The sequence below is a fragment of the Trachypithecus francoisi genome, unplaced genomic scaffold (genome assembly GCF_009764315.1).
Source record: "Trachypithecus francoisi isolate TF-2019V2 unplaced genomic scaffold, Tfra_2.0 Lachesis_group8, whole genome shotgun sequence".
Classification (NCBI taxonomy): domain Eukaryota; kingdom Metazoa; phylum Chordata; class Mammalia; order Primates; family Cercopithecidae; genus Trachypithecus; species Trachypithecus francoisi.
Genome location: NW_022681473.1, coordinates 6,056,757 through 6,079,442, shown reverse-complemented (window position 1 = coordinate 6,079,442; position 22,686 = coordinate 6,056,757). Strand labels below are relative to the sequence as shown.

General features: G+C 54.6%; 1 protein-coding gene across 2 annotated transcripts in view; it reads left to right on the top strand.

Annotated features, from left to right (window-relative positions):
• Positions 1-22,686, top strand: part of LRP5 (LDL receptor related protein 5) — a 142,520-nt gene that overhangs the window by 100,259 nt on the left and 19,575 nt on the right. For both annotated transcript variants that reach the window (XM_033204153.1, XM_033204155.1), the window contains exons 10-17: positions 668-894; positions 2,168-2,352; positions 4,435-4,758; positions 7,652-7,851; positions 15,423-15,631; positions 17,028-17,218; positions 17,903-18,112; positions 21,618-21,743. In XM_033204153.1, coding sequence (XP_033060044.1) covers positions 668-894; positions 2,168-2,352; positions 4,435-4,758; positions 7,652-7,851; positions 15,423-15,631; positions 17,028-17,218; positions 17,903-18,112; positions 21,618-21,743 — 1,672 coding nt within the window. The remainder of the gene's footprint in view (positions 1-667; positions 895-2,167; positions 2,353-4,434; positions 4,759-7,651; positions 7,852-15,422; positions 15,632-17,027; positions 17,219-17,902; positions 18,113-21,617; positions 21,744-22,686) is intronic.

Sequence of the window (22,686 nt, the reverse complement as noted above, 5' to 3'; positions counted from 1 at the left end):
CTGAGCGACAGAGCAAGACCTGTCTGCATGGGGAAAAATATGTATATATATAAAATATATATATTACATATTTATAAATATATATAATTTAAAAATATTATATAAATGTATATTTGTAAATATGTTATATATTTATAAATATAATTTATATTATATATATATGTATATAAAATCTCCAAGTTGCTTTTTCCAAAAAGGTGTCTTGCTAAATTTCAAACGTTCATTTAAAAACTTGAATGTTGGTGATCTTGTCCAGAATGTGTTCAGTAGCTGCTCCTGGTGGCCAAGCGTCTCGGGAGATGTCTACAAAACACGCTGGTTCTGGCTGGGCGTGGTGGCTCACGCCTGTAATCCCAGCACTTTGGGAGGCTGAAGCAGGTGGATTACCTGAGGTCCGGAGTTCGAGACCAGCCTGGCCAACCTGGTGAAACCCCATCTCAACTAAAAATACAAAAAAATTAGCTGGGCATGGTGGTGAGCACCCACCTCCTTGGGAGGCTAAGACAGGAGAATCACTTAAACCCTGTGGGTGGAGGTTGCAGTGAGCTGAGATCGCACCATTGCACTCCAGGCTGGGCAAGAAGAGTGAAACTCCGTCTCAAAAAAAAAAAACCGAAAAGATGCTTGTTCCTAAAACGTGGCCCTTTTCCTCCTCACCTGCTGCCAGACCATCAGCCGCGCCTTCATGAATGGGAGCTCGGTGGAGCACGTGGTGGAGTTTGGCCTTGACTACCCCGAGGGCATGGCCGTTGACTGGATGGGCAAGAACCTCTACTGGGCCGACACCGGGACCAACAGGATCGAAGTGGCGCGGCTGGACGGGCAGTTCCGGCAAGTCCTCGTGTGGAGGGACTTGGACAACCCGAGGTCGCTGGCCCTGGATCCCACCAAAGGGTAAGGGTTTGCCTGTGCCGTGTGTCCTCGTGTCCGCCTCTCTGTATGAGACAGTGCGGGGGTGCCAACTGGGCAAGGTGGCAGGCTGCCCGTGTGGCCCTCGGTGATTAGCCTTGATGATGTCCAGGACTGGTAGGACCCTCAGAGGTCATGGAGTTCATTCGTGGAGCAGGGGCTGAGGCTGTGTCCGGCCCAGTGCTGGCTGCTTTCACCTGGGCCGTCTTGCCAAAGCGTCCATGGAGCCTGCATAGGGCAGTATCTGTGTCAGTTTTACAGATGCAGAAACAGGCTCAGAGAAACCCAGTGACTTGCCTAAGGTCACATACCCAGTTAGAGCAGAGCTGGGCCAGGAAGGGCTGTCCCAGGCTCCCAACCAGGCCTCCTTACTTTGTACTCTTTTGCCAAAACCACGATCCAGAATTGACTTTGAGGTCCCCGGACCTCAAGCTCCTCCAAAATGGCCTCTTGGAGGCTGCTGAGCCACAGCTTAGGACCCACCTCGAGAAGTAAACGTGCTTGTAGCTGCCGGGCATCCTGGCGGCCATGCCTTGGGCACTGGGGTCAGACAGGCCCCAGTGGGGGGCGTCTCTCTGGACTTGTTTTCTTTTCTGTGCAGTGGGCACAGCGACCAGCCCGTAAAGCATCTGTGAGGTGTGCAGCAGCCCAATCCCTGCCTGTCACCTGCTCTGCTACGGAAGGAAGGAAGACTTCAGGATGGCAGGACATAGAAAGAGGTCCAGGTTTTAGAGCAAGGGCAGGTCAAAGTTAGAAAATTCTGGAATGAGGATGTGCATTTCCTCCTCTGAATCTGCTAAAAGAAGAGGGAAGGAGGGGCTGCTGGGGGAGGAGCCCAGAGCCGATCTTTCGTCCGGATCCTGCAAGGCCTCCCCTGCCCTGAGGTCTTGTTTTGTGATGTGCTCGTGTCCATCCTGGTTTCTGCCATGTCCCCAACATCCGGCCAAGCTTAGGGGGATGTTCCAGCACACACTCGCCCTGTCTGTGCGTCTGTTTTTGTGTCTGTACATGGGTATTTACTCGCCTTACGAGTGAGCCACTGTGGAAATTCAGGGAGGTGGCCCAGTGACCACCCCTGGAGGGATATGTGTGTGGCAGGGGGCAAGGGTCTCGCCCTTCCCTGCTTCCTGCACGTGGCTTTCTCCAGGACTGGGAAGGCTGAGCTGAAGAGATGGGAGCAGTTGCATCCCCCTGCCACCCGCTGTCCTGCGGTGAGAGTGGACTCACCGAGCCTGCCCTTCTCCCTTGTGCCTTCCAGCTACATCTACTGGACCGAGTGGGGCGGCAAGCCGAGGATCGTGCGGGCCTTCATGGACGGGACCAACTGCATGACGCTGGTGGACAAGGTGGGCCGGGCCAACGACCTCACCATTGACTACGCTGACCAGCGCCTCTACTGGACCGACCTGGACACCAACATGATTGAGTCGTCCAACATGCTGGGTGAGGGCCAGGCTGGGGCCTGCTCGTCGTGGAGGGCAGGGCAGCTGGACGTTGGCCACCTCCCAGCCCCGCCGCACATGCCCTGTGGCCTGCAATTCCCCAACCTGGCAGGAGTTGTGGCCACACCTTCGCCTGCCCAGCAGCCTCGCCCTCTGCTGTGGGGGTTGTCCCTGTCCAGCCCTGGGTGCCGTTGCCACAGTTGTGTTGGGAGAGGCTCTGGTGACAGCTGTTTCCTGTGCACCTGCTGAGCGCCAGGTCACAGCTAATCCCTGTGCCAGGACTCTAACGCACGTGGTGGAGGTTTTCATTGCTGGGGAAGCTGAGGCCTGAGGAAGCCACATGACTTGCCTTAGGTCACAGAGCTGGTGAGTTCAGGATCCCCCCGAGACACCAGGGCCGGCACTCAATCCCCACCCAGCCCTGAGCCCCACCGTGTGTGGGGATCGTGCTGGGAGTGTCCACGTGCCCGGGACCCAGGGGCTGGTGCTCTCATCTCCTTTCTCCAGATCATGAGAATAAAGCTCAGGGAAGTTTGAAAAAAAAACCTATCTCAAGTCACACAGCGGCAGGAGCAGGATTTGAACCCAGAGCAGGGGACTGCACACTCTGTTCTGCTAGAATAGTTACATTAGCTGCCCTGGGTGATATGGCAGGTGACAGGAGCCACTATGCTCAACAAAGAGACCCCCATCCCCCTGCCAAGTCGGGAGAGTGGAAGGTCAGGGGCAGATGCTCTGAAGGGCCAGGTGCAGTGGCTCACACCTGTAATCCCAGCACTTTGTGAGGCCAAGGCGGGCAGATGGTTTGAGCCCAGGAGTTCAAGACCAGCCTGGGTAACGTAGTGAGACCCCCATCTCTGCAAACATTTTTTTAAAAAATTAGCTGGGCATGGTGGTTCATGCCTGTAGTCCTAGCTACTTGGGAGGTCTGATGGGAGGATTGCTTGAGCCCAGGAGGTTGAGGCTGCGGTGAGCTATGATCGTGCCACTGCACTCCAGCCTGGGCAATAGAGTGAGACCCTGTCTCAAAAAAAAAAAAAAAAGGAAGAAAAGAAAAAAACTCTGAGGGCTCAGGTCCAAGCTCCCAGGCAGCCCTTGGCTTGAGGGCAGACAAGGGAGGAGAGGGTCACCTGGGCAGCCCTGACTTTTGGCCCCTGGCAGAGGGACCTTTGGTGACCTTGACCCTAGCAGAACCTCTGAGCACATCAGCCATGTCGAACCACTCAGGAAGGGCAGCAAGAATTTGGCTTCTGACCACCACGGCTACTTGCCATCTGCAGTGGGTGTGGTTGTGCCCATTTTACAGATGAGAAGGCTGGGGCATCGGCCAGCTGCATGCCTTGTCCCACGTATTCCGTAGGCAGAGCTGGCACTTGAACCCCGTGTCCTGGTTGCTGCTGGGGGTGGGCTGCACTCTGGCTTGTGAGGCCAGTACCTAGGTTTGCACGTGACTTCGTGACCGTCACCAGCTCTGCAGGGAATCCTGTGACCCAGCTCATCCAGGCCGCATGCAAACCTGTTGCCAGGCGAGAAACCAGTCACAGCACAGCTGTGGTTGCCTGAAATGATTAAGCTCATTAATCACCCTGGAGTGAGGACAGACTCAGATGAAAACCAGCAAAAGCCCTGGAAATTCATGTGACCCTGCCAATGAGGGTGGCCATGTGCATTGCAGCCTGGCCATCATTCTGCTGTACGTGTTTTGGACTTAAACGCTCCAGATGTTTACTGAGTGCTTGAATAATAACATGGAAGGCCCGGGCTTGTTGCTGCGGGAGTGAAGGATGCATAGCCAGGCCTGACATGGTGAGAACAGGAACATGGAGCCTCACTGCCTGCCTGGGTAGTAATCCTGGCCCTGCCGCTTAGCAACTGTGTGACTATAGCCAGGTCACTTAATATTAGTAGATCCTGCCTGCTCTTCAGTGGATCTTGCCGGTTTTCCAAGGCGGCCAAACACTTTAAGGCACTCACGTGGTCACTAGGCTGCAGGGTGGAACTCCGGCTTGTCCCTTTAGGGCGCCCTGTGCTCTGTGGCCTGGCTGTGCCGTTGCTGACACCGTGCCCATGTATGTCCATGCAGGTCAGGAGCGGGTTGTGATTGCCGACGACCTCCCGCACCCGTTCGGTCTGACGCAGTACAGCGATTATATCTACTGGACGGACTGGAATCTGCACAGCATCGAGCGGGCCGACAAGACCAGCGGCCGGAACCGCACCCTCATCCAGGGCCACCTAGACTTCGTGATGGACATCCTAGTGTTCCACTCCTCCCGCCAGGACGGCCTCAACGACTGCATGCACAACAACGGGCAGTGCGGGCAGCTGTGCCTTGCCATCCCCGGCGGCCACCGCTGCAGCTGTGCCTCACACCACACCCTGGACCCCAGCAGCCGCAACTGCAGCCGTAAGTGCCTCGCGGTCCCCGCACCTCACTCCCTGGTTAGATGAGACTGGTTCTGGGAGCTGATGCTGAAAGAAGTTTCTCATCTGGGGTTCCTGGGTGTATATAGATGGTTGGATAGGTTGTGCACTACACAAGCCGCGTGATGCTACCTAAAGGTCAAGGTCCAGGTCCAGTCTGGGTGGACTTGTTGCTTCATCAGGACACAGGTAAATGGCCAAAACCCCTCAGCTGGCAGGTCTCGGAAAGGATCTTTGGGTGTGAAAGCCAGTCGCGGGGGAAGGGTGCTCGCTCATACTGCCAGCACGATGCTGAGTGCTTTCCACAGCGCTCATTTACTCCTCAAGCCTGGAGAGTGGGGAGTAGCATGGTCCCATTTCACATACAAGGAACCCGACGCACAGAGAGGTGTGGCAACCCACCTAAGGCCATACGACCGGAACGGGTTGAGCCAGGGTTGACTGTGGCAGGCTGGCTCAAGAGTCCCTGCTCCTGAACCCTTGCCAGGCAGCCTGGCATCAGTTCGGGGAATTTTTGCCCTGACCCTCGGAAGCAGGTGAGCCTCTTTATTCTCATGTCAGTGAAGAGAAGAGTGACTTTCCTGTGGCCCCTCCAGAGTACACGTGCTTCCTGTCGGCAGGCTCTTGCCCCATGACATCAGCAGTGAGCTGGTTATGACTCCCTATGCAGAACTTGATAGTTCATAAAGCTCTTTGTCATCCAGGCCCCGCTGGAGTCTCATGTAGACCTGGTCACCGGCAGGGCTGGTCTTGCTTGTCCCAGCTGCATGGATGGGGAACTTGAGGCTTGCAAAGGTTAAGGGGCTGTTCGAGGCCCAGGCTGGCAGGAGATGGGCCTGGGCCAGAGTCTGGGACTTCCTATGCCTGGACTGTCTTTAGTCCTGTTGCTCACCATGCCTCCCTGGGCCATGATCTTGGAGAGTCAAACGGAGGTACAGGTAACCCATGGCAACGAGGGGTTGCCATGACTCACAGTCCCCGTCCTGTGCCCGGCAGACCTGCTGCCATGACTTGGATTTCAGACCAGCCACTGTAGCCCGAAGTGCCACAGCTTCTGAACCCAGGCAGGACTCAGGCCAGGAGACTCTTTGCTGCCGAGACGGAGAGGCCACTGGATGTCCTGGTCCTGCTAGAGAGCTGGTTCTTCCAGTCCTGCTGCCAGTGCCCTGAGAGGAGGCCCAGCTTGATTCCAGGGCTGCCCTGTGGTGGCATGTGCTGCTCACCGACACCCTCGAGGACAGTCTCCTCCTGGGCTTGTCGTTGACTCTGCCCGGTTTTCTGCAGTTCACTGGTGTACACATAGGCACATAGCAAACTGCACACACAGTCATGGGTACGAGTTTCACTGCCATTCCACCACCAGTGTTCACCACCATTACCTGCCTTCTGTCTGAAGTTTTCATCATTTAAAAATAAATTTATTGGCCGGGCGCGGTGGCTCAAGCCTGTAATCCCAGCACTTTGGGAGGCCGAGACGGGCGGATCACGAGGTCAGGAGATCGAGACCATCCTGGCTAACATGGTGAAACCCCGTCTCTACTAAAAAAAAAATACAAAAAACTAGCCGGGCGAGGTGGCGGGCGCCTGTAGTCCCAGCTACTCGGGAGGCTGAGGCAGGAGAATGGCGTAAACCCGGAAGGTGGAGCTTGCAGTGAGCTGAGATCCGTCCACTGCACTCCAGCCTGGGTGACAGAGGGAGACTCTGTCTCAAAAAATAAAAATAAAAAAAGAAAATAAATTTATTGGGCTGGGCGTGGTGGCTCATGGCTGTAATCCCAGCACTTTGGGAGGCTGAGGCAGGCGGATCACCTGAGGTCAGGAGTTCAAAACCAGCCTGGCCAATATGGTGAAACCTCATCTCTACTGAAAATAAAAAATTAGCCAGGCATGGTGGGGCACACCTGTAATCCCAGCTACTCGGGAGGCTGAGACAGGAGAATCGCTTGAACTTGGGAAGTAGAAGTTTCAAGTGAACCGAGTTTGTGCCACTGCACTCTAGCCTGGACAACAAGAGCGAAACTGTCTCAAATAAATAAATAATAAATAAATAAATGGCCGGGCGTGGTGGCTCAAGCCTGTAATCCCAGCACTTTAGAGGCTGAGGCGGGCGGATCATGAGGTCAGGAGATCAAGACCATCCTGGCTAACACAGTGAAACCCCGTCTGTACTAAAAATACAAAAAATTAACTGGGTGTGGTGGCGGGCTACTGTAGTGCCGGCTACTCGGGAGGTTGAGGCAGGAGAATGGCGTGAACTCAGGAGGCGGAGCTTGCAGTGAGCCAAGATCGTCCAGCTTGGGCAACAGTGCGAGACTCTGTCTCAAAATAAATAAATAAATAAATAAATGGCCGGGTGCGGTGGCTCACACCTGTAATCCCAGCACTTTAGAGGCTGAGGCGGGCGGATCATGAGGTCAGGAGATCAAGACCATCCTGGCTAACACAGTGAAACCCCGTCTGTACTAAAAATACAAAAAATTAACTGGGTGTGGTGGCGGGTGCCTGTAGTCCCGGCTACTCGGGAGGTTGAGGCAGGAGAATGGCGTGAACCCAGGAGGCGGAGCTTGCAGTGAGCCACGATCGTCCAGCCTGGGCAACAGTGCGAGACTCCGTCTCAAAATAAATAAATAAATAAATAAATCTATTTCAAAAATAACACTTGTACTTTGAAACAGCAGAGACACATATGATATGAAGAGTGAAATTCCCCATAGTGCACCCCCGAGAGACAGCCCTGGTCCCCCCATCTTTCCCGTGGACCTCCAGCGGGGTGGATGCTGAGCCACCTGTTGTAGTCAAGTGGTGTGCTGTCCCGCCCGCCAGCTCCTCTTTGGCTTCCAGACACCCACCTGCAGCCCTGTCTTTGCCTCCTCTAGCGCCCACCACCTTCTTGCTGTTCAGCCAGAAATCTGCCATCAGTCGGATGATCCCAGACGACCAGCACAGCCCGGATCTCATCCTGCCCCTGCATGGGCTGAGGAACGTCAAAGCCATCGACTATGACCCACTGGACAAGTTCATCTACTGGGTGGACGGGCGCCAGAACATCAAGCGAGCCAAGGACGATGGGACCCAGGCAGGTGCCCCGCTGGAAGGGCGCGGGGTGCGGGGTGCTTCCCAAGGTGCCCCTCTTGCTGGTTTCCAGGCTGCTGTCCTTGTCCTTTAGCAGAGGGAGGAAACAGAACTTGTTTCTGGGTGAACGATGACTTGGGCTTCGATTACATAGTCACGGGGTATAACGCTGAGCTGCGTGGAACCACGAGACTGTGATTATCTGTAGAAACTGGGTTTCCTAGTAGTTTAAGTAGTCATGGTGGGGTCAAACCCCACAGGACTTTTTTTCTTTCCAAGAAAGAAAAGTGGTCTTGTGTCATACAGAGGTAGTTGGTACTGGTTAATCTAGGTTTATCCTTTATTTTGTAGGAATTGTACAGTCATTTCTACTACAATGCAGTATATGTGCTTCTAAAAGTCACCACACTGCAGAATCGCACAGTAAAAATGACATGACTCATAGGAAAAGGGGGACCAGGGCACAGCCCCCCAAATCTCCGTCAATGACATGTAAGAGAAGAGAGGAACCTGGGAAATAACAGAGCGCCTTTTGCACATTAAGTGGTTAGATATATCCCACAATACTGTGCATTCATAAACGTTAACGCTGCAATAAATACGGCACTTTACCTTGGGAAGATCTGGAGTTGGCTCCTGAGTGTGGAAGAGTGCAGCGCGTGAGTTTTTGTGAAGCGCTGGAAGGAGGATTGTGGGAAATCAGATGGAAAGTTCTCACCCCAGGTGTGGAGAGGAGTGGGTCATGGCCCCAGCAGTGAGCCCAGGGAGGTCAGAGACGGAGGTGTGTGTGTGGGTGTGACCCTGCGCAGTTCCCTGCCGGCTGTGGTTTTCTGCGTTCGCTTAATGTGTCTCACGGAGGAAATTGTGCATGAGCAAATGTGAAACCGTGCTGTGCTCAAATGGTCTAATACATCACGGCATTGGAACAGATCTGCTTTTTTTTTGAGATGGAGTCTCACTCTGTCACCCAGCCTGGAGTGCAGTGGCGTGATCTCGGCTTGCTGCAACCTCTGCCTCCTACGTTCAAGCGATTCTCCTACCTCAGCCCTCCGAATAACTGGGATTACAGGCGTGAGCCACCGCGGCCCAGCCAGATTTGCATTTTTAAAACAAGTACTAGGCTGGGCATGGTGGCTCACGCCTGTAATCCCAGCACTTTGGGAGTCTGAGGCAGGCGGATCACCTGAGGTCAGGAGTTCAAGACCAGCCTGGCCAACATGGTGAAACCCCATCTCTACTGAAAATACAAAAATTAGCTGGGCATGGTGGTGGGTGCCCGTAATCCCAGTTACTCAAGAGGCTGAGGCAGGAAAATCACTTGAACCTGGGAGGCAGAGGTTGCAGTGAGCTAAGATCGCACCATTGTACTCCAGCCTGGGTGGCAAGAGCAAAACTCCATCTCAAAAAATAAAAAATAAAAAAACAAGTGCTGTAGTGGAAGCAACCACTTTGCGGTGTCAGGCTTGTGTGGCCTGTTCCGGGACTGATGTGCTCACGGTGGCCTCAGGCCCACCTGGAGTCTGCAGCATGGGGCACCACACGTTCATTAGTGTGGAATTCCAGGACAGGCCTGGCTCCTAAGCAGTCTTCTTTTATAAAAACTACAGAGCCCGTATGTAATCCCAGCACTTTAGGAGGCTGAGGCGGGTGGATCATGAAGTCGAGAGCTCAAGACCAGCCTGGCCAACGTGGTGAAATCCCATCTCTACTAAATATACAAAAATTAGCTGGGTGTGGTGGGCACCTGTAGTCCCAGCTACTCAGGAGGCTGATGCAGGAGAATTGCTTGAACCTGGAAGGCAGAGGTTGCAGTGAGCTGAGACCACGCCATTGTACTCCAGCCCGGGCAACAGAGCGAGACCCCATCTCAAAACAAAACAAAAAACTACAGAGCCACATGGCCTCTTTCTCCACCGAGCATCGGTGTGGGAGCTTGTGTTATTGTGATGAAATCTTGGTACTTTCTTGAGGCAGAGAGAGGCTGAGCGTCTGGAAAGACTTTCAGATGGGTCGCCATGTCCGCCGTCGGTTCCGCTGTCGTGCCCCCCGTCTGAAGGCTAGTGCTGTCCAGACAGGCTGGACGCCCCTTTCCACCAGATCCTTCCTCCCGCAGCAGTTTCTAGTTGAGTTGTACTGTGAGGTCTGTGTCCTTGGTTGATAGCAAAAGTCAGCTGAATTGAAATTCAGAGCCATGCCCGGCTCCCTGGAGCTTCTCTCCTGGGCAGCTGTGATCGCTGCCTCTGTTGTGGCGCAGATGGTGGAAATGGATTCCTTTCATCTTGCTTGCTACAGGTGACTGTCACATGGAGTCCTTTGGAGGAAGGGACGTGTTAATTGATGGATGTGTGGCTCCCGTGCTGAGAAAGCTCCTGGGCGTACATTGCTTAGAGTCTCATTGGCGCTGCATTCTTTTCTAGTGTCTAGTAGGCAGAAGTGATGAAGACTTGGAAGAAAACCCAGAAGGTTTTCCACTTAATTTGGAGAACGTGCTTTTCCCCACTCGTGTCTGTCGCTAAGGTCCAGCCTCCTGCAGCCGCCCCGCTCTGTGGACGCTGGCTTTGATTCTTTACCAGGGGTCCCCCTGCTCCTCCAAAAGATGGTGGCTAAATTATCATCCAGTTGGCCGAGGTTTTGTTTTCTATTAATTGTTTTTATTTTGTATTGTGGTAAATATACATAACATAAAATTTACCATTTTAATTATTTTGTTCTTGTTTTTGAGACAGGGTCTTACCCCAGTGCCCAGGCTGGAGTGCAGTGGTGCGATCATGGCTCACTGCAACCTCAGCCTCCTGGGCTCCAGTGATCCTCACACCTCAGCCTCTCTAGTAGCTGGAACTACAGGCGTACACTACCACATCTGGCTGATTTTTTTTAATTGTAGAGACCCACTGTGTTGCCCAGGCTGGTCTCAACTCCTGGACTCAAGCCATCCGCCCACCTCACCCTCCCAAGGTGCTGGGATTATAGGCATGAGCCACAACACCCAGCCATTTTAACTTTCTTTCTTTCTTTCTTTTTTGAGACGGAGTCTTACTCTGTCGCCCAGGCTGGGCAACGGCGCGGTATAGACTCACTGCAGCCTCTGCCTCCCAGGTTCAAGCGATTCTCCTGCCTCAACCTCCTGAGTAGCTGGAACTACAGGGGTCCATCACCATGCCCAGCTAATTTTTGTAATTTTTAGCAGAGACGGGGTTTCACCATGTTGGCCAGGCTGGTCTCGAACTCCTAACCTGGTTATCCGCCCATCTCAGCCTCCCAAAGTGCTGAGATTACAGGCGTCAGCCACCGTGCCCGGCATTTTTTTTTTTTTTTGAGACAAGGTCTTGCCCTGTCACTCAGACTGGAGTGCAGTGGTGGGCTCTTGGCTCGCTGCAGCCTCCACCTCCCAGGCTCAAGTTGTGCACCTCCACACTTGGCTAATGGTATTTTATGTAGAGACAGGTTTCACCGTGTTGCCCAGGCTGGCCTCGAACTGGACTCAAGCAGCCCGTCCACCTCAGCCTCCCAAAGTACTGAGATAACAGGCGTGAGCCACCACACCCAGCCCATTTTACCTGTTCTGCAGTGGACAGTTCAGTGGCATTCAGTCAGTTCACATGGTAACCACCACCGCCATTCATCTCCAGACTACTTCACCTTCTCGGACCAAAACTGTCTGCATTAAACACACTCCTCATCTCCCTCTCACAGCCACCATTCTACTTGCTGTCTCTCTGCCTTCTCTAGGTACCACATGTAAGTGGAATTATACCAATATTTGCCCTTCTGTAACTAGCTTTTTTCACGTGGCGTGGTGTCCCCAAGGTTCATCTGTGTTGTAGCCTGTGTCAGAATTTCCTTCTGTAAATTAAGCCTGAGTCATAACCCACTGTAAGGGCTGGGTGTGGTGGCTCAAGTCCTCTAATCCCAGCACTTTGGGAGTCTCAGATGGGCCGATCACTTGAGGTCAGGAGTTTGAGACCAGCCTGGCCAACATAGTGAAACTCCGGCTTTTACTAAAAGTACAAAATTAGCCGGGTGTGGTGGTGCGCACCTGTAATCCCAGTTACTCAGGAGGCTGAGGCAGGAGAATTGCTTGCACCCGGGAGGCAGAGGTTGCAGTGAACCAAGATTGTGCCTCTGCAGTCCAGCCTGGGCAACACAGTGAGACCCCATCTCAAAAAAAAAAAAAAAAATCATTGTACGGACCACATGTTGTTATTTATCCATCCACGGGTGCCAGGTTGCTTCCTCCTCTGGTTGTCGTGAATAAGCCACTATGAACATTTCCTTCCATGGTGAAGGTTTTCTTCTAGTGAGGAAAAGGCGTGTTGCCTGTGGTGTTGCATAGGATTCTGGTAAGAAACTTTGCACTAATTGTAAGTATTTGTACTTAACATTAAAAAGAAAGCTCAGGGGCCGGGCGCGGTGGCTCACGTCTGTAATTCCAGTACTTTGGGAGGCCGAGGCAGGCGAATCACAAGGTCAAGAGATCGAGACCATCCTGGCTAACATGGTGAAACCCCGTCTCTACTAAAAATACAAAAAAATTAATTGGGCATGGTGGCGGGCACCTGTAGTCCCAGCTAGTCGGGAGGCTGAGGCAGGAGAATGGCGTGAACCCAGGAGGCGCGGAGCTTGCAGTGAGCCAAGATCACGCCACTGCACTCCAGAGTAAGACTCCGTCTCACGCAATACTCCATGTCAAAAAAAAAAAAAAAAAAGAGCTCAGGGTTCATGAAACTGGCCAGCCGTGTGAAGTTTGCTGTGTTGTTTTTGTGCCTGGGAGGAGTGTAGCCAGGGTGTCATGTCACACAGTACACATTTCTCAGATGGTGGTTCTCCAGACTGCTGTCCCAAAGTCTGGTTTTGCATCTGGTTCCCACAGACCCACCCTCCACAGTGAGCCTGATTTTGCCAGGGTAGCTGGAATCTTGCTTGTCGTCCAGCCTGGCAGCTGTACCAGGCCAGGGTCCGCAGCTAGAGAGCTCGGTGGCTTTTAGGAAGGAATTTGTTCAGTTGGTGGCGTTGACACACGGTCCCCTAGGGTGCATTGCTCTCTGGCGATGTGGGTGTTGTTATCTACAAAGACACATGATCCTTCGTGTCCGATGAAAGTGATGATGTCTTTGCAGCTGCCCAGCAAGGCTGTGTGTGGGTGTGGGTGTGGGTGTGTGGTGTGTGTGTGGTGTGCATGTGTGTGTGTATGCATAGAGGAGGGAGGCACCCTTTCCACCTGGGTCCAAGAGGCTGGGCCTGGGGAAGAAGCAGCTTCTTTTTATTTACTTAGAGACTTTATTTGTATTTTTCAGGCTGGGGTGTGGTGGTGTGAGCATAGGGTGTGTGTGGGGGGGTGGGGGGGGGTGTATGTATAGGGGAGGGAGGCACCCTTTCCACCTGGGTCCAAGAGGCTGGGCCTGGGGAGGAAGCTTCTTTTTATCTACTTAGAGACTTTGTTTTATTTGTATTTTTTTGAGACAGGGTCCTACTCTGGCACCCAGGCTGGGGTGTGGTGGTGTGAGCATAGCTCACTGCAGCCTTGGCCTCCCAGGCTTTTTTTGAGACGGAGTCTCGCTCTGTCGCCCAGGCTGGAGTGCAGTGGCCGGTTCTCAGCTCACTGCAAGCTCCGCCTCCCGGGTTTACGCCATTCTCCTGCCTCAGCCTCCCGAGTAGCTGGGACTACAGGCGCCCGCCACCTCGCCCGGCTATTTTTTTTTTTTTTTGTATTTTTTAGTAGAGACGGGGTTTCACCATGTTAGCCAGGATGGTCTCGATCTCCTGACCTCGTGATCCGCCCCTCTCGGCCTCCCAAAGTGCTGGGATTACAGGCTTGAGCCACCGCGCCCGGCCTGGCCTCCCAGGCTTAAGTGATCCTCCCACCTCAGCCTTCTGAGTAGCTGGGACTGTAGGCGTGCGTCACCATATCGAGCTAGTGTTTTTTTGTTTGGTTGGTTTAATTTTTTTTGATGCAGATGGAGTCTTGCTGCATTGCCCAGACTAGTCTCTTTTTTTTTTTTTTTTTGAGACGGAGTCTCACTCTGTTGCCCGGGCTGGAGTGCAGTGGCCAGATCTCAGCTCACTGCAAGCTCCGCCTCCCGGGTTTACGCCATTCTCCTGCCTCAGCCTCCCGAGTAGCTGGGACTACAGGCGCCCGCCACCTCGCCCGGCTAGTTTTTTGTATTTTTTAGTAGAGATGGGGTTTCACCGTGTTAGCCAGGATGGTCTCGATCTCCTGACCTCGTGATCTGCCTGTCTCGGCCTCCCAAAGTGCTGGGATTACAGGCTTGAGCCACCGCGCCCAGCCACCCAAACTAGTCTCAAACTCCTCAGCTCAAGTGATTCTCCCACCTCGGTTTCCCGACATTCTGGGATCACGGGCGTGAGCCACTGCTGCCTCCCTAACTGTTGAAAGACCTAGATAAAGTCTGAAAAGAGTTACTATCAGAGCACCATCCTGAGATGATTCCCTCTGACTCAAGGGAGGGGGAGAGGGAGGGGAGCTTTTCATTCAGGCCTGGGTGGCAGTAGCCCAGGTTCTCCAGGCGCCATTTGCCCCAGGCCAAATCACTCGGGATCTTGGATGCAGCTGTCTTTTGGGGTAACCCAAAGGGACCAGATCCCCCCGGGCAGTAGGCTTCTGGGCTGTCCTCTCCTCCTCCATCAGCTCAGTAAGATCCCTTCCAAGGGATGCTGTTTCCGAGGCCCCAAAAGCGCAGGCTCCTCCCTGAGATGCAGAGGGTGGGCTGGGCTCAGGCAGCGCTCCAGCATCTCCTGGCTGGTGACCCTGGAGAGTCCTTGAGAGTCACTGAGAGATGTGGCTGCCCTGCGTTCTCAAGAAGGACTCTGGGTCATTTCCCACACTCATGTGCCCCCACCCACCCTCACCTGGCCCCCAACCTCACCTACCCCCACATCTGTACCAGCCCCTTTACCCTCACATGCCCTACCCACCCTCACCTCCCCTGTACCCTCACCTCACCCACTCACCCACTCCCCCACCCCTGCACCTTCACCTGTCCCCCATCTTCACCTGGCCTCCCCCTCACCTGGCCTCCTGCCCTAGGGGAAGGGGTTGTAAGGGGTGGCCCCCACACTGGCTGTCCTGGTGCCCTGCAGAGGAAATAGGACATGAGGGCCGCAGTCCAAAAGCTTACGTCCTAGCAGGTGGAGAAGACAGGGATGTGTTGGGAAGGGCCCTGTGCTCCTGGGTGCCTTCTTGGCCGTCAGCAGAGCCTTCATGGGAGCGCCAGGCTAGTGGCACACAGCTGGGTCCCCCGGCGGGTTGGCTGATGAGGCCTCAAGTCCGAGGCGGCAAGAACTCTTCCAGAGACCGTTGTCCTAATCGCTCTGGCATACTCGGGCGGGCATGTAGTTAGGAGCTGATTGAAGAGGAGAGAACCCCACACCAGTACTGGGATTTGACTTTTAGGCTAAACTCGAGAACCGTGGCCTCTGCTCTCCTGCCAGAGCTCTCCAGCCAGTGCCCGGGGGTCTTCAGCAGTGCCCGGGGGTCTCCAGCAGTGCCCGGGGGTCTCCACCAGTGCCCAGGGGTCTCTGCCAGTGCTCAGGAGTCTTGGTTTCTTTGTCTTACAGCCCTTTGTTTTGACCTCTCTGAGCCAAGGCCAAAACCCAGACAGGCAGCCCCACGACCTCAGCATCGACATCTACAGCCGGACGCTGTTCTGGACGTGCGAGGCCACCAATACCATCAACGTCCACAGGCTGAGCGGGGAAGCCATGGGGGTGGTGCTGCGTGGGGACCGCGACAAGCCCAGGGCCATCGTCGTCAATGCGGAGCGAGGGTAGGAGGCCAACGGGTGGGTGGGGGTGCTGCCCCCAGGCAATGCCCGCCGTGTCTTCGGCCGAATGCCAGCCTCTCACAGGCTGGGGTGATTTTCCACCCCGGTGATCCCATGGGTGGCTTTCTAGGATCCCAAAAGCAAACACAGACTCTTTCACGGGCGCTCCAGGGAAGCAGAAAGCCCTGAGGGCTGGCAGGGGTGGGGTAGCTCTGCTGAGAGGTCACAGGGCAGCGCTGGCCAACGGGAGTTGCAGTGGATAGGTTTTGCACCATCCCTGTGAAACGTGAACCCTGTGCAGAAATCCCTTCCACGGCATGGGGGCTGCCCGTTGACTCGCTCCTGTTCCACCGCAGGGAGCTCCTGGGCTTCTTCCTCCCGGAGGCCCCCGATGCTCCCACCTGGTGGTCGTCAGAGCTTCTGGTTGGTGGGAAGGCACCCAGGACCTGAAGGTCTCCAGAGGGAATAGGCAGCGAAAGAGGGAGACCGAAACTCACGTGACATGAAACTCAGGCTCCAAACTGAGCATGGCAATGTTTGCGGACAGGAGCGCGATGGCCTTCCTCCGATAGCTGGGGGGCTGGCATGAAGACGGGAGCTACAGCCAGCACAGGTCCTGGGCCAGGAGCCCAGCGTTTGAGCCCTGACTCTGCCACTTACTGCCCACGTGACCTCAGGCGAGTGGCATAACCTCTGGGAGACTCAGTTTCCTCGTTGGTAGGAGTGGCGGCCCCAGCGGCGCAGCCTCTGCAGCACACGGTGGGGTCAGTGGGCGGGAGCCCCCGGTCTGTAAGGTGGCTGTGCAGGAGCCAGCTGAGCTGGTCTCCCAACGGCCAGGGCTCCGGGGTCCTTAGCAGCTGTGGGGGCCTGCATCTGTCTCCCATGGCTGCTGTCAGAAATTACCAGAAGCTAAGTGGCTGAGAGTAGTGGACGCTTGTTCTCTCACAGTTCCTGAGGCCAGAAGCCCGAGCTCAAGGCGTGGCAGGGCCCTGTGCCCTCTGAGGGCTCTGAGGGAACCTTTGGGTTTCTGGTGGCTCCAGGCATCCCTTGACTTGTGGTCATGTCACTCCAGTCTCTCTGATGGCAATTGCGTGCCCTCTTCTGTGTCACTTAAGGACACTTCAGTTGGCTTTAGGGCCCACCCTCACCCATTGTGGTCGTATCTTGATCCTTTGTGACATTTGTGAAGACGCTGTTTCCAAATAAGCTCACATTCCGAGGTTCTGAGGTGGACGTGAATTTGGGGAGCGCTGTTCAACTAGTACAGAATGTGACCTGTCAGCCTCGGGCAGCCCTGAGAGGCAGGGCCTTTCCACAGCCCAGCTGGGTGCCCTGAGCTCCGCGCTGGCTGAGGAGACGCCGTCCCCGCACCCATCCTTCACCTGCCACCCTCCCGCAGGTACCTGTACTTCACCAACATGCAGGACCGGGCAGCCAAGATCGAACGCGCGGCCCTGGACGGCACTGAGCGCGAGGTCCTCTTCACCACCGGCCTCATCCGCCCCGTGGCCCTGGTGGTGGACAACACACTGGGCAAGCTGTTCTGGGTGGACGCAGACCTGAAGCGCATTGAGAGCTGCGACCTGTCAGGTACGCGCCCTGGGGCCTGCCCTGCCTGCAGACACCCTGCCTTCCTTGTCAGTAATGGCAGCAGCTGCCAGATTGTCCGGGACCTGCCGTGAGCCCAGCACCGCACCGGGGACTTTGCATGTAGCATGTTTAGTCCTCACGCTGACAACTCCAGGCTGGGGTTCTGAGTGAGCCCCACTGGGCAGAGGCAGAAGATAAGGCTCAGAGAGGGTGAACGAGCTGCTTGGGGCCCCACGGCCGGGGATGGAGCAGGACTCTAGCCTAGCCTCTGCCCCTGGCACCTGCACAAGCAGCTGCTCTGCTCTGGGCTGTGTTAGGCCGTGAGGACTGGAGAGAAATGAGAGTTGGTGCTTAGAGAGGGGCACAGGTCCCCATGGTTTTTCCTCTTACGATGGGGTGGCTGGGGGAGGGGAGGGGCCGTGCTTGCAGGGGCCAATGACCGAGGCCCGCCGCTGGAACTGATGCCCTTCCTCCCGAACCCAGCCCAGAGGGGAGCAGGGCTTTCTGAGGGCTTGGCTTGGGCTGGCCTGCTTCCAGGGACTCTGCTGCAGCTCCCATCCCTGTCCAGAGCACGAAATCCCCCCGGCTTCCTGGCAGCCCTGTCAACCTCTGTCCTCCCAAGCTGAATGTGGGGCGAGCTCTGGAGGTCAGCACCGCTCAGGGGGGCCCTTGTGCTGCTTGCAGGGGCCAACCGCCTGACCCTGGAGGACGCCAACATCGTGCAGCCTCTGGGCCTGACCGTCCTTGGCAAGCACCTCTACTGGATCGACCGCCAACAGCAGATGATCGAGCGTGTGGAGAAGACCACCGGGGGCAAGCGGACTCGCGTCCAGGGCCGCGTCGCCCACCTCACTGGCATCCACGCAGTGGAGGAAGTCAGCCTGGAGGAGTTCTGTACGTGGGGACTGGCGGCGGGGGGGGAGTAGGGTGGGCAGGGCGGCCTCTAACCCAGACCCCTAGAGGAGGCCAGAGGCCAGTGCAGGAGCGCGCGTGGCCTCAGCCGGGCGGTGGGCTCTGCCGGATGCCAATCGTTTCCCGCTGGGGTTCAGTGAGACGTCCAGATGTCCTGAGGCCTCTGAGGTTGTTTTTTTTGACTGCAGAACAAATCACCACAAACAGCATCTTAAGACAATACCAACTTTTTTTTTTTTGAGTCAGGATCTCGCTCTGTTGCCCAGGCTGGAGTGCCATGGCGTAAACACAGTTCACTGCAGCCTCGACCTCTGGGCTTAATTAAGCGAACCTCCTGCCTCAGCCTCCCAGGTAGCTGGGAGTACAGGTGCTCACCACCACACCTGGCTAATGTTTTTTGTAGAGACGGGGTTTCCTCATGTTGCCCAGGCTGGTCTGCAGCTCCTGGGCTCAAGCAGTCTGCCTGCTGTGGCCTCCCGAGGTGCTGGGATTATAGGTGTGAGCCCCTGGCCTGACAACACCCATGGATTGTCTCGGGTCTGTAAAGCAGAAGTCCAGGCACGGCATGGCTCACCTGGGTTCTCTGCTCAGGGTCTCACAGGGCCGGAATCAACGTGTCAGCAACGCTGGGCCCTCAGCGGAGGCTCAGTGGAGAAATAGGCTTCCTTGCTCACTCAGCAGGTGGCAGTTGTGGGACTGAGGTTCTGTTTTCTTTCCGGTTGTTGGTCGGGGACCACTCTCAGCTCCTAGAGACCACCCCAGGTCCTCGCCCCGTGGCCTCTTTGCCTCAGCAGTGGGGGCTCCCTGCATCAGTCCTTCCTGCACCTTGAGTCTCTCAACTTGCTCCTCTCCCACCAGCTGGGGAGCCTGCTCTGCTTCTAAAGGCCTCTGTGATTCTGTTCAGCCACCTTTGGATTAGATTAGCCTCCCCTTTGATAGACTCCAAGTCAGCTGATTAATAACCTTAATCACATCCACAGAATCCCTTCTGCCACATAAGGTCATGACGCTGTGCTGGGACTGGGGTAGGAAATGAGGGGGCATTTAGGATTCTGCCTGCCACTGCCTTGCTGTGCCCCAGGGCTTGGGGGAGGGGCCTGCACAGCTGTGACCACAGTCCTTCCTCCCCTGCATGGTAACCATCTGAGAATTACTTGAGACCAGCCTGGGCAACATGGTGAGAACCCATCCCTATAAAAAATGCTTCCCCCGGGCTGGGCTCAGTGGCTCACGCCTATAATCCCAGCCCTTTGGGAGACCAAGGCAGGCTGATCACTTGAGGTTGGGAGTTGGAGACCAGCCTGGCCAACATAGTGAAATCCCGTCTCTACTAAAAGTACAAAAATTAGCTGGGTATGGTGGCAGGTGCCTGTATTCCCAGCTACTGGGGAGGCTGAGGTGGGAGAATTACTTGAACCTGGGAGGTGGAAGTGGCAGTGAGCTGAGATTGCGCCACTGCACTCCAGCCTGGGCAACAAAGTGAGACTCTGTCTCAAAAAAAAAAAAAAAAAGGGCCGGGGGTGGTGGTGACAAAGGGACCCTATCTCAAAAAAACCAAGCACCTAATCCTTGAGACTGAGGAGGGACACTGTGAAGTGTTTGTGGGTGGGGCGGGGAGCAGAGTGTCTTCTGTCGTTTCTTCCACCTGGGAGTGGCCAGCTCTCCCTCCAGGCTGCCTCCTCTTCCTCCCATTGTTGGGATGTTGGACACATTTGGTTAACTGGATAGAATAACGCGAGTTCCCAGGGACTTGGTCCATTTGCAATTTTATTTTATTTTATTTATTTATTTTTTGAGACAGAGTTTCACTTTTGGCACCCAGGCTGGAGTGCAGTGGCGCGATCTCGGCTCACTGCAACCTCTGCCTCCCAGGTTCAAGGGATTCTCCTGTCTCAGCCTTCCAAGTAACTGGGATTATAGGCGCCCGCCACCACACCAGGCTAATTTTTTGTATTTTTAGTAGAGACGGGTTTTCACCATGTTGCCCAGGCTGATCTTGAACTCCTAGCCTCAGGTGATCCACCTGCCTCGGCCTCCCAAAATGCTGGGATTATAGACGTGAGCCACAGTGCCTGGCACCATTTGCTGTTTTAATTCCCATGTGTATTAGTGTCCCACGGCTGCTGTAACAAATGACCACAAACTGGATGGCTTAAAGCAACAGAACTGGATTCCCCCGATGTGCTGGAGGCCAGAAGCCCGCAACCAGGCTGTTGGGAGGGCTGTGCTTCCTCTGGAGGCTCCAGGAAGGATCTGTTTGTTGGCCCTTCCAGTGCTCTGGGTGCAGGTGCTCCACGCTGGTGGATGCACCGCCTCAGCCTCTGCCTATCTTCATGTGTCCATCTCCTTTGTAGTCTGCGTCTTTACCTCTTCTTCATGTTTGTGTTGCCTCTTACAAGGACATTTGTCACTGGGTTTAGGGCCCACCCAAATCATCCAAGATGACCTCGTCTTGAGATCCTTAACCTGCAAGGCCCTTTTTCCAAAAAAGGTTATGTTCGCAGATTCTACGCCTTAAGACATGGGTGTATCTTTCTGAGGGGCGCTATCCAACCCCTTATACAATGAAAGAAGGGAAGAGGGCCAGGTGTGGTGGCTCACGCCTGTAATCTCAACACTGTAGGAGGCTGAAGCGGGAGGGTCACTTGAGCCCAGGAGTTTAAGAGCAGCCTAGGCAGCATGATAAGACCCTGTTTCTACAAAAAGTAAAAAAAAAAAAAAAAAAAAAAAACCGGCGTGGTGGCTCACGCCTGTAATCCCAGCACTTTGGGAGGCTGAGGAAGGCGGATCACGAGGTCAGGAGTTCGAGACCAGCCTGACCAACATGGTGAAACCCCATCTCTACTAAAAATACAAAATTTAGCTGGGCATGGTGGCGCATGCCTGTAATCCCAGCTACTCGGGAGGCTGAGGCAGGAGAATCGCTTGACCCGGGAGGTGGAGGTTGCAGTGAGCCAAGATCATGCCACTGCACTCCAACCTGGGCAACAGAGCCAGACTCTGTCTCAAAAAAAAAAAAAAGCCGGGCATGGTGGTACATGCCTGTAGTCCCAGCCACTCAGGAGGCTGAGGCAGGAGGGCTGTTTGACCCATAGAGATCAAGGCTACAGTGAGCCATGATCGCACCACTGCCCTCCAGCCGGGGCAACAGAGTGAGGCCCTGTCTCAAAGTACGTAGATGAGGAGGAGACACAAGTGGGCAGTTCAGAGTGATGGTCATGGGCATAGTAAGGACTGGTGCAGACAGGCTGGCCTGTGATGTCAAGCAAGTTCTGTAACTGTTTCTAGCCTCCATTTGTGTGTCAATTTCCATGTCAGTAGGAAGACTGTAGGCTGCCAAGAGGAATAAGTGGGAAGATCCTCCCAGAGACAGGACCTGTGGGAGGGCCAGTTCTCCTGAGTTCTCATTTGGCCCCTACCCTCCAGGCTGTGGTTCTGAGGTGAGAGGCAGAGCCTGACCTCCGTTTGCCTTGTTTTGTCCTTGCAGCAGCCCACCCATGTGCCCGTGACAATGGTGGCTGCTCCCACATCTGTATTGCCAAGGGTGATGGGACACCACGGTGCTCATGCCCGGTCCACCTCGTGCTCCTGCAGAACCTGCTGACCTGTGGAGGTAGGTGTGACCTGGGTGCTCTGTTGGGGTGATGGACAGGTACCTGATTCTCTGCCTGCCAGGTTGCTGCCTGGCATCCTTTTAAAATCACAGTCCCTGTGGCATCCAGTTTCCAAAGCTGATTGTCTCTTCCTTTGTCCTCTTTTCTAGTATGTGTATTCAGTGCTATGAATTTTCCTCTAAGTACTGCATTTCCTGCATCTCACAAATTTTGTTATATTTTCATTTTCAGGTAGTTTGAATATTTTTACACTTCTGAGATGACATGTCTGGCTCATGTGTTATTTAGAAGTACTGCTTAGTTTCTTTTTTTTTTTTTTTTTTGAGACGGAGTCTTGCTCTATCGCCCAGGCTGTAGTGCAGTGGCTGGATCTCAGCTCACTGCAAGCTCCGCCTCCCGGGTTCACGCCATTCTCCTGCCTCAGCCTCCCGAGTAGCTGGGTCTATAGACGCCCGCCACCTCACCCGGCTAGTTTTTTTGTATTTTTTAGTAGAGACGGGGTTTCACCGTGTTAGCCAGGATGGTCTCGATCTCCTGACCTCGTGATCTGCCCGTCTCGGCCTCCCAAAGTGCTGGGATTACAGGTTTGAGCCACCGCACCCAGCCAGAAGTGTTGCTTAGTTTCTAAAGAGTTGGGGCTTTTCCGGCTGTCTCTCTGCAACTGATTGCTAATTTAATTCCACTGTAGTCTGAGAGCTTATTTTGTATGATTTCTATTTTAAATGTGTTGGGTGTGGTGTTTTTGTTGTTTTTTTGTGTGTGTGTTTGTTCTGTTTTTGATAGAGTGTCTCACTCTGTCACCCAGACTGGAGTGCAATGGCACGATCTTGGCTCACCGCAACCACCGCCTCCCAGGTTCAAGTGATCCTCTTGCCTCAGCCTCCTAAGTAGCTGGGATTACAGGTGCATGCCACCATACCCAGCTAATTTTTGTATTTTTAG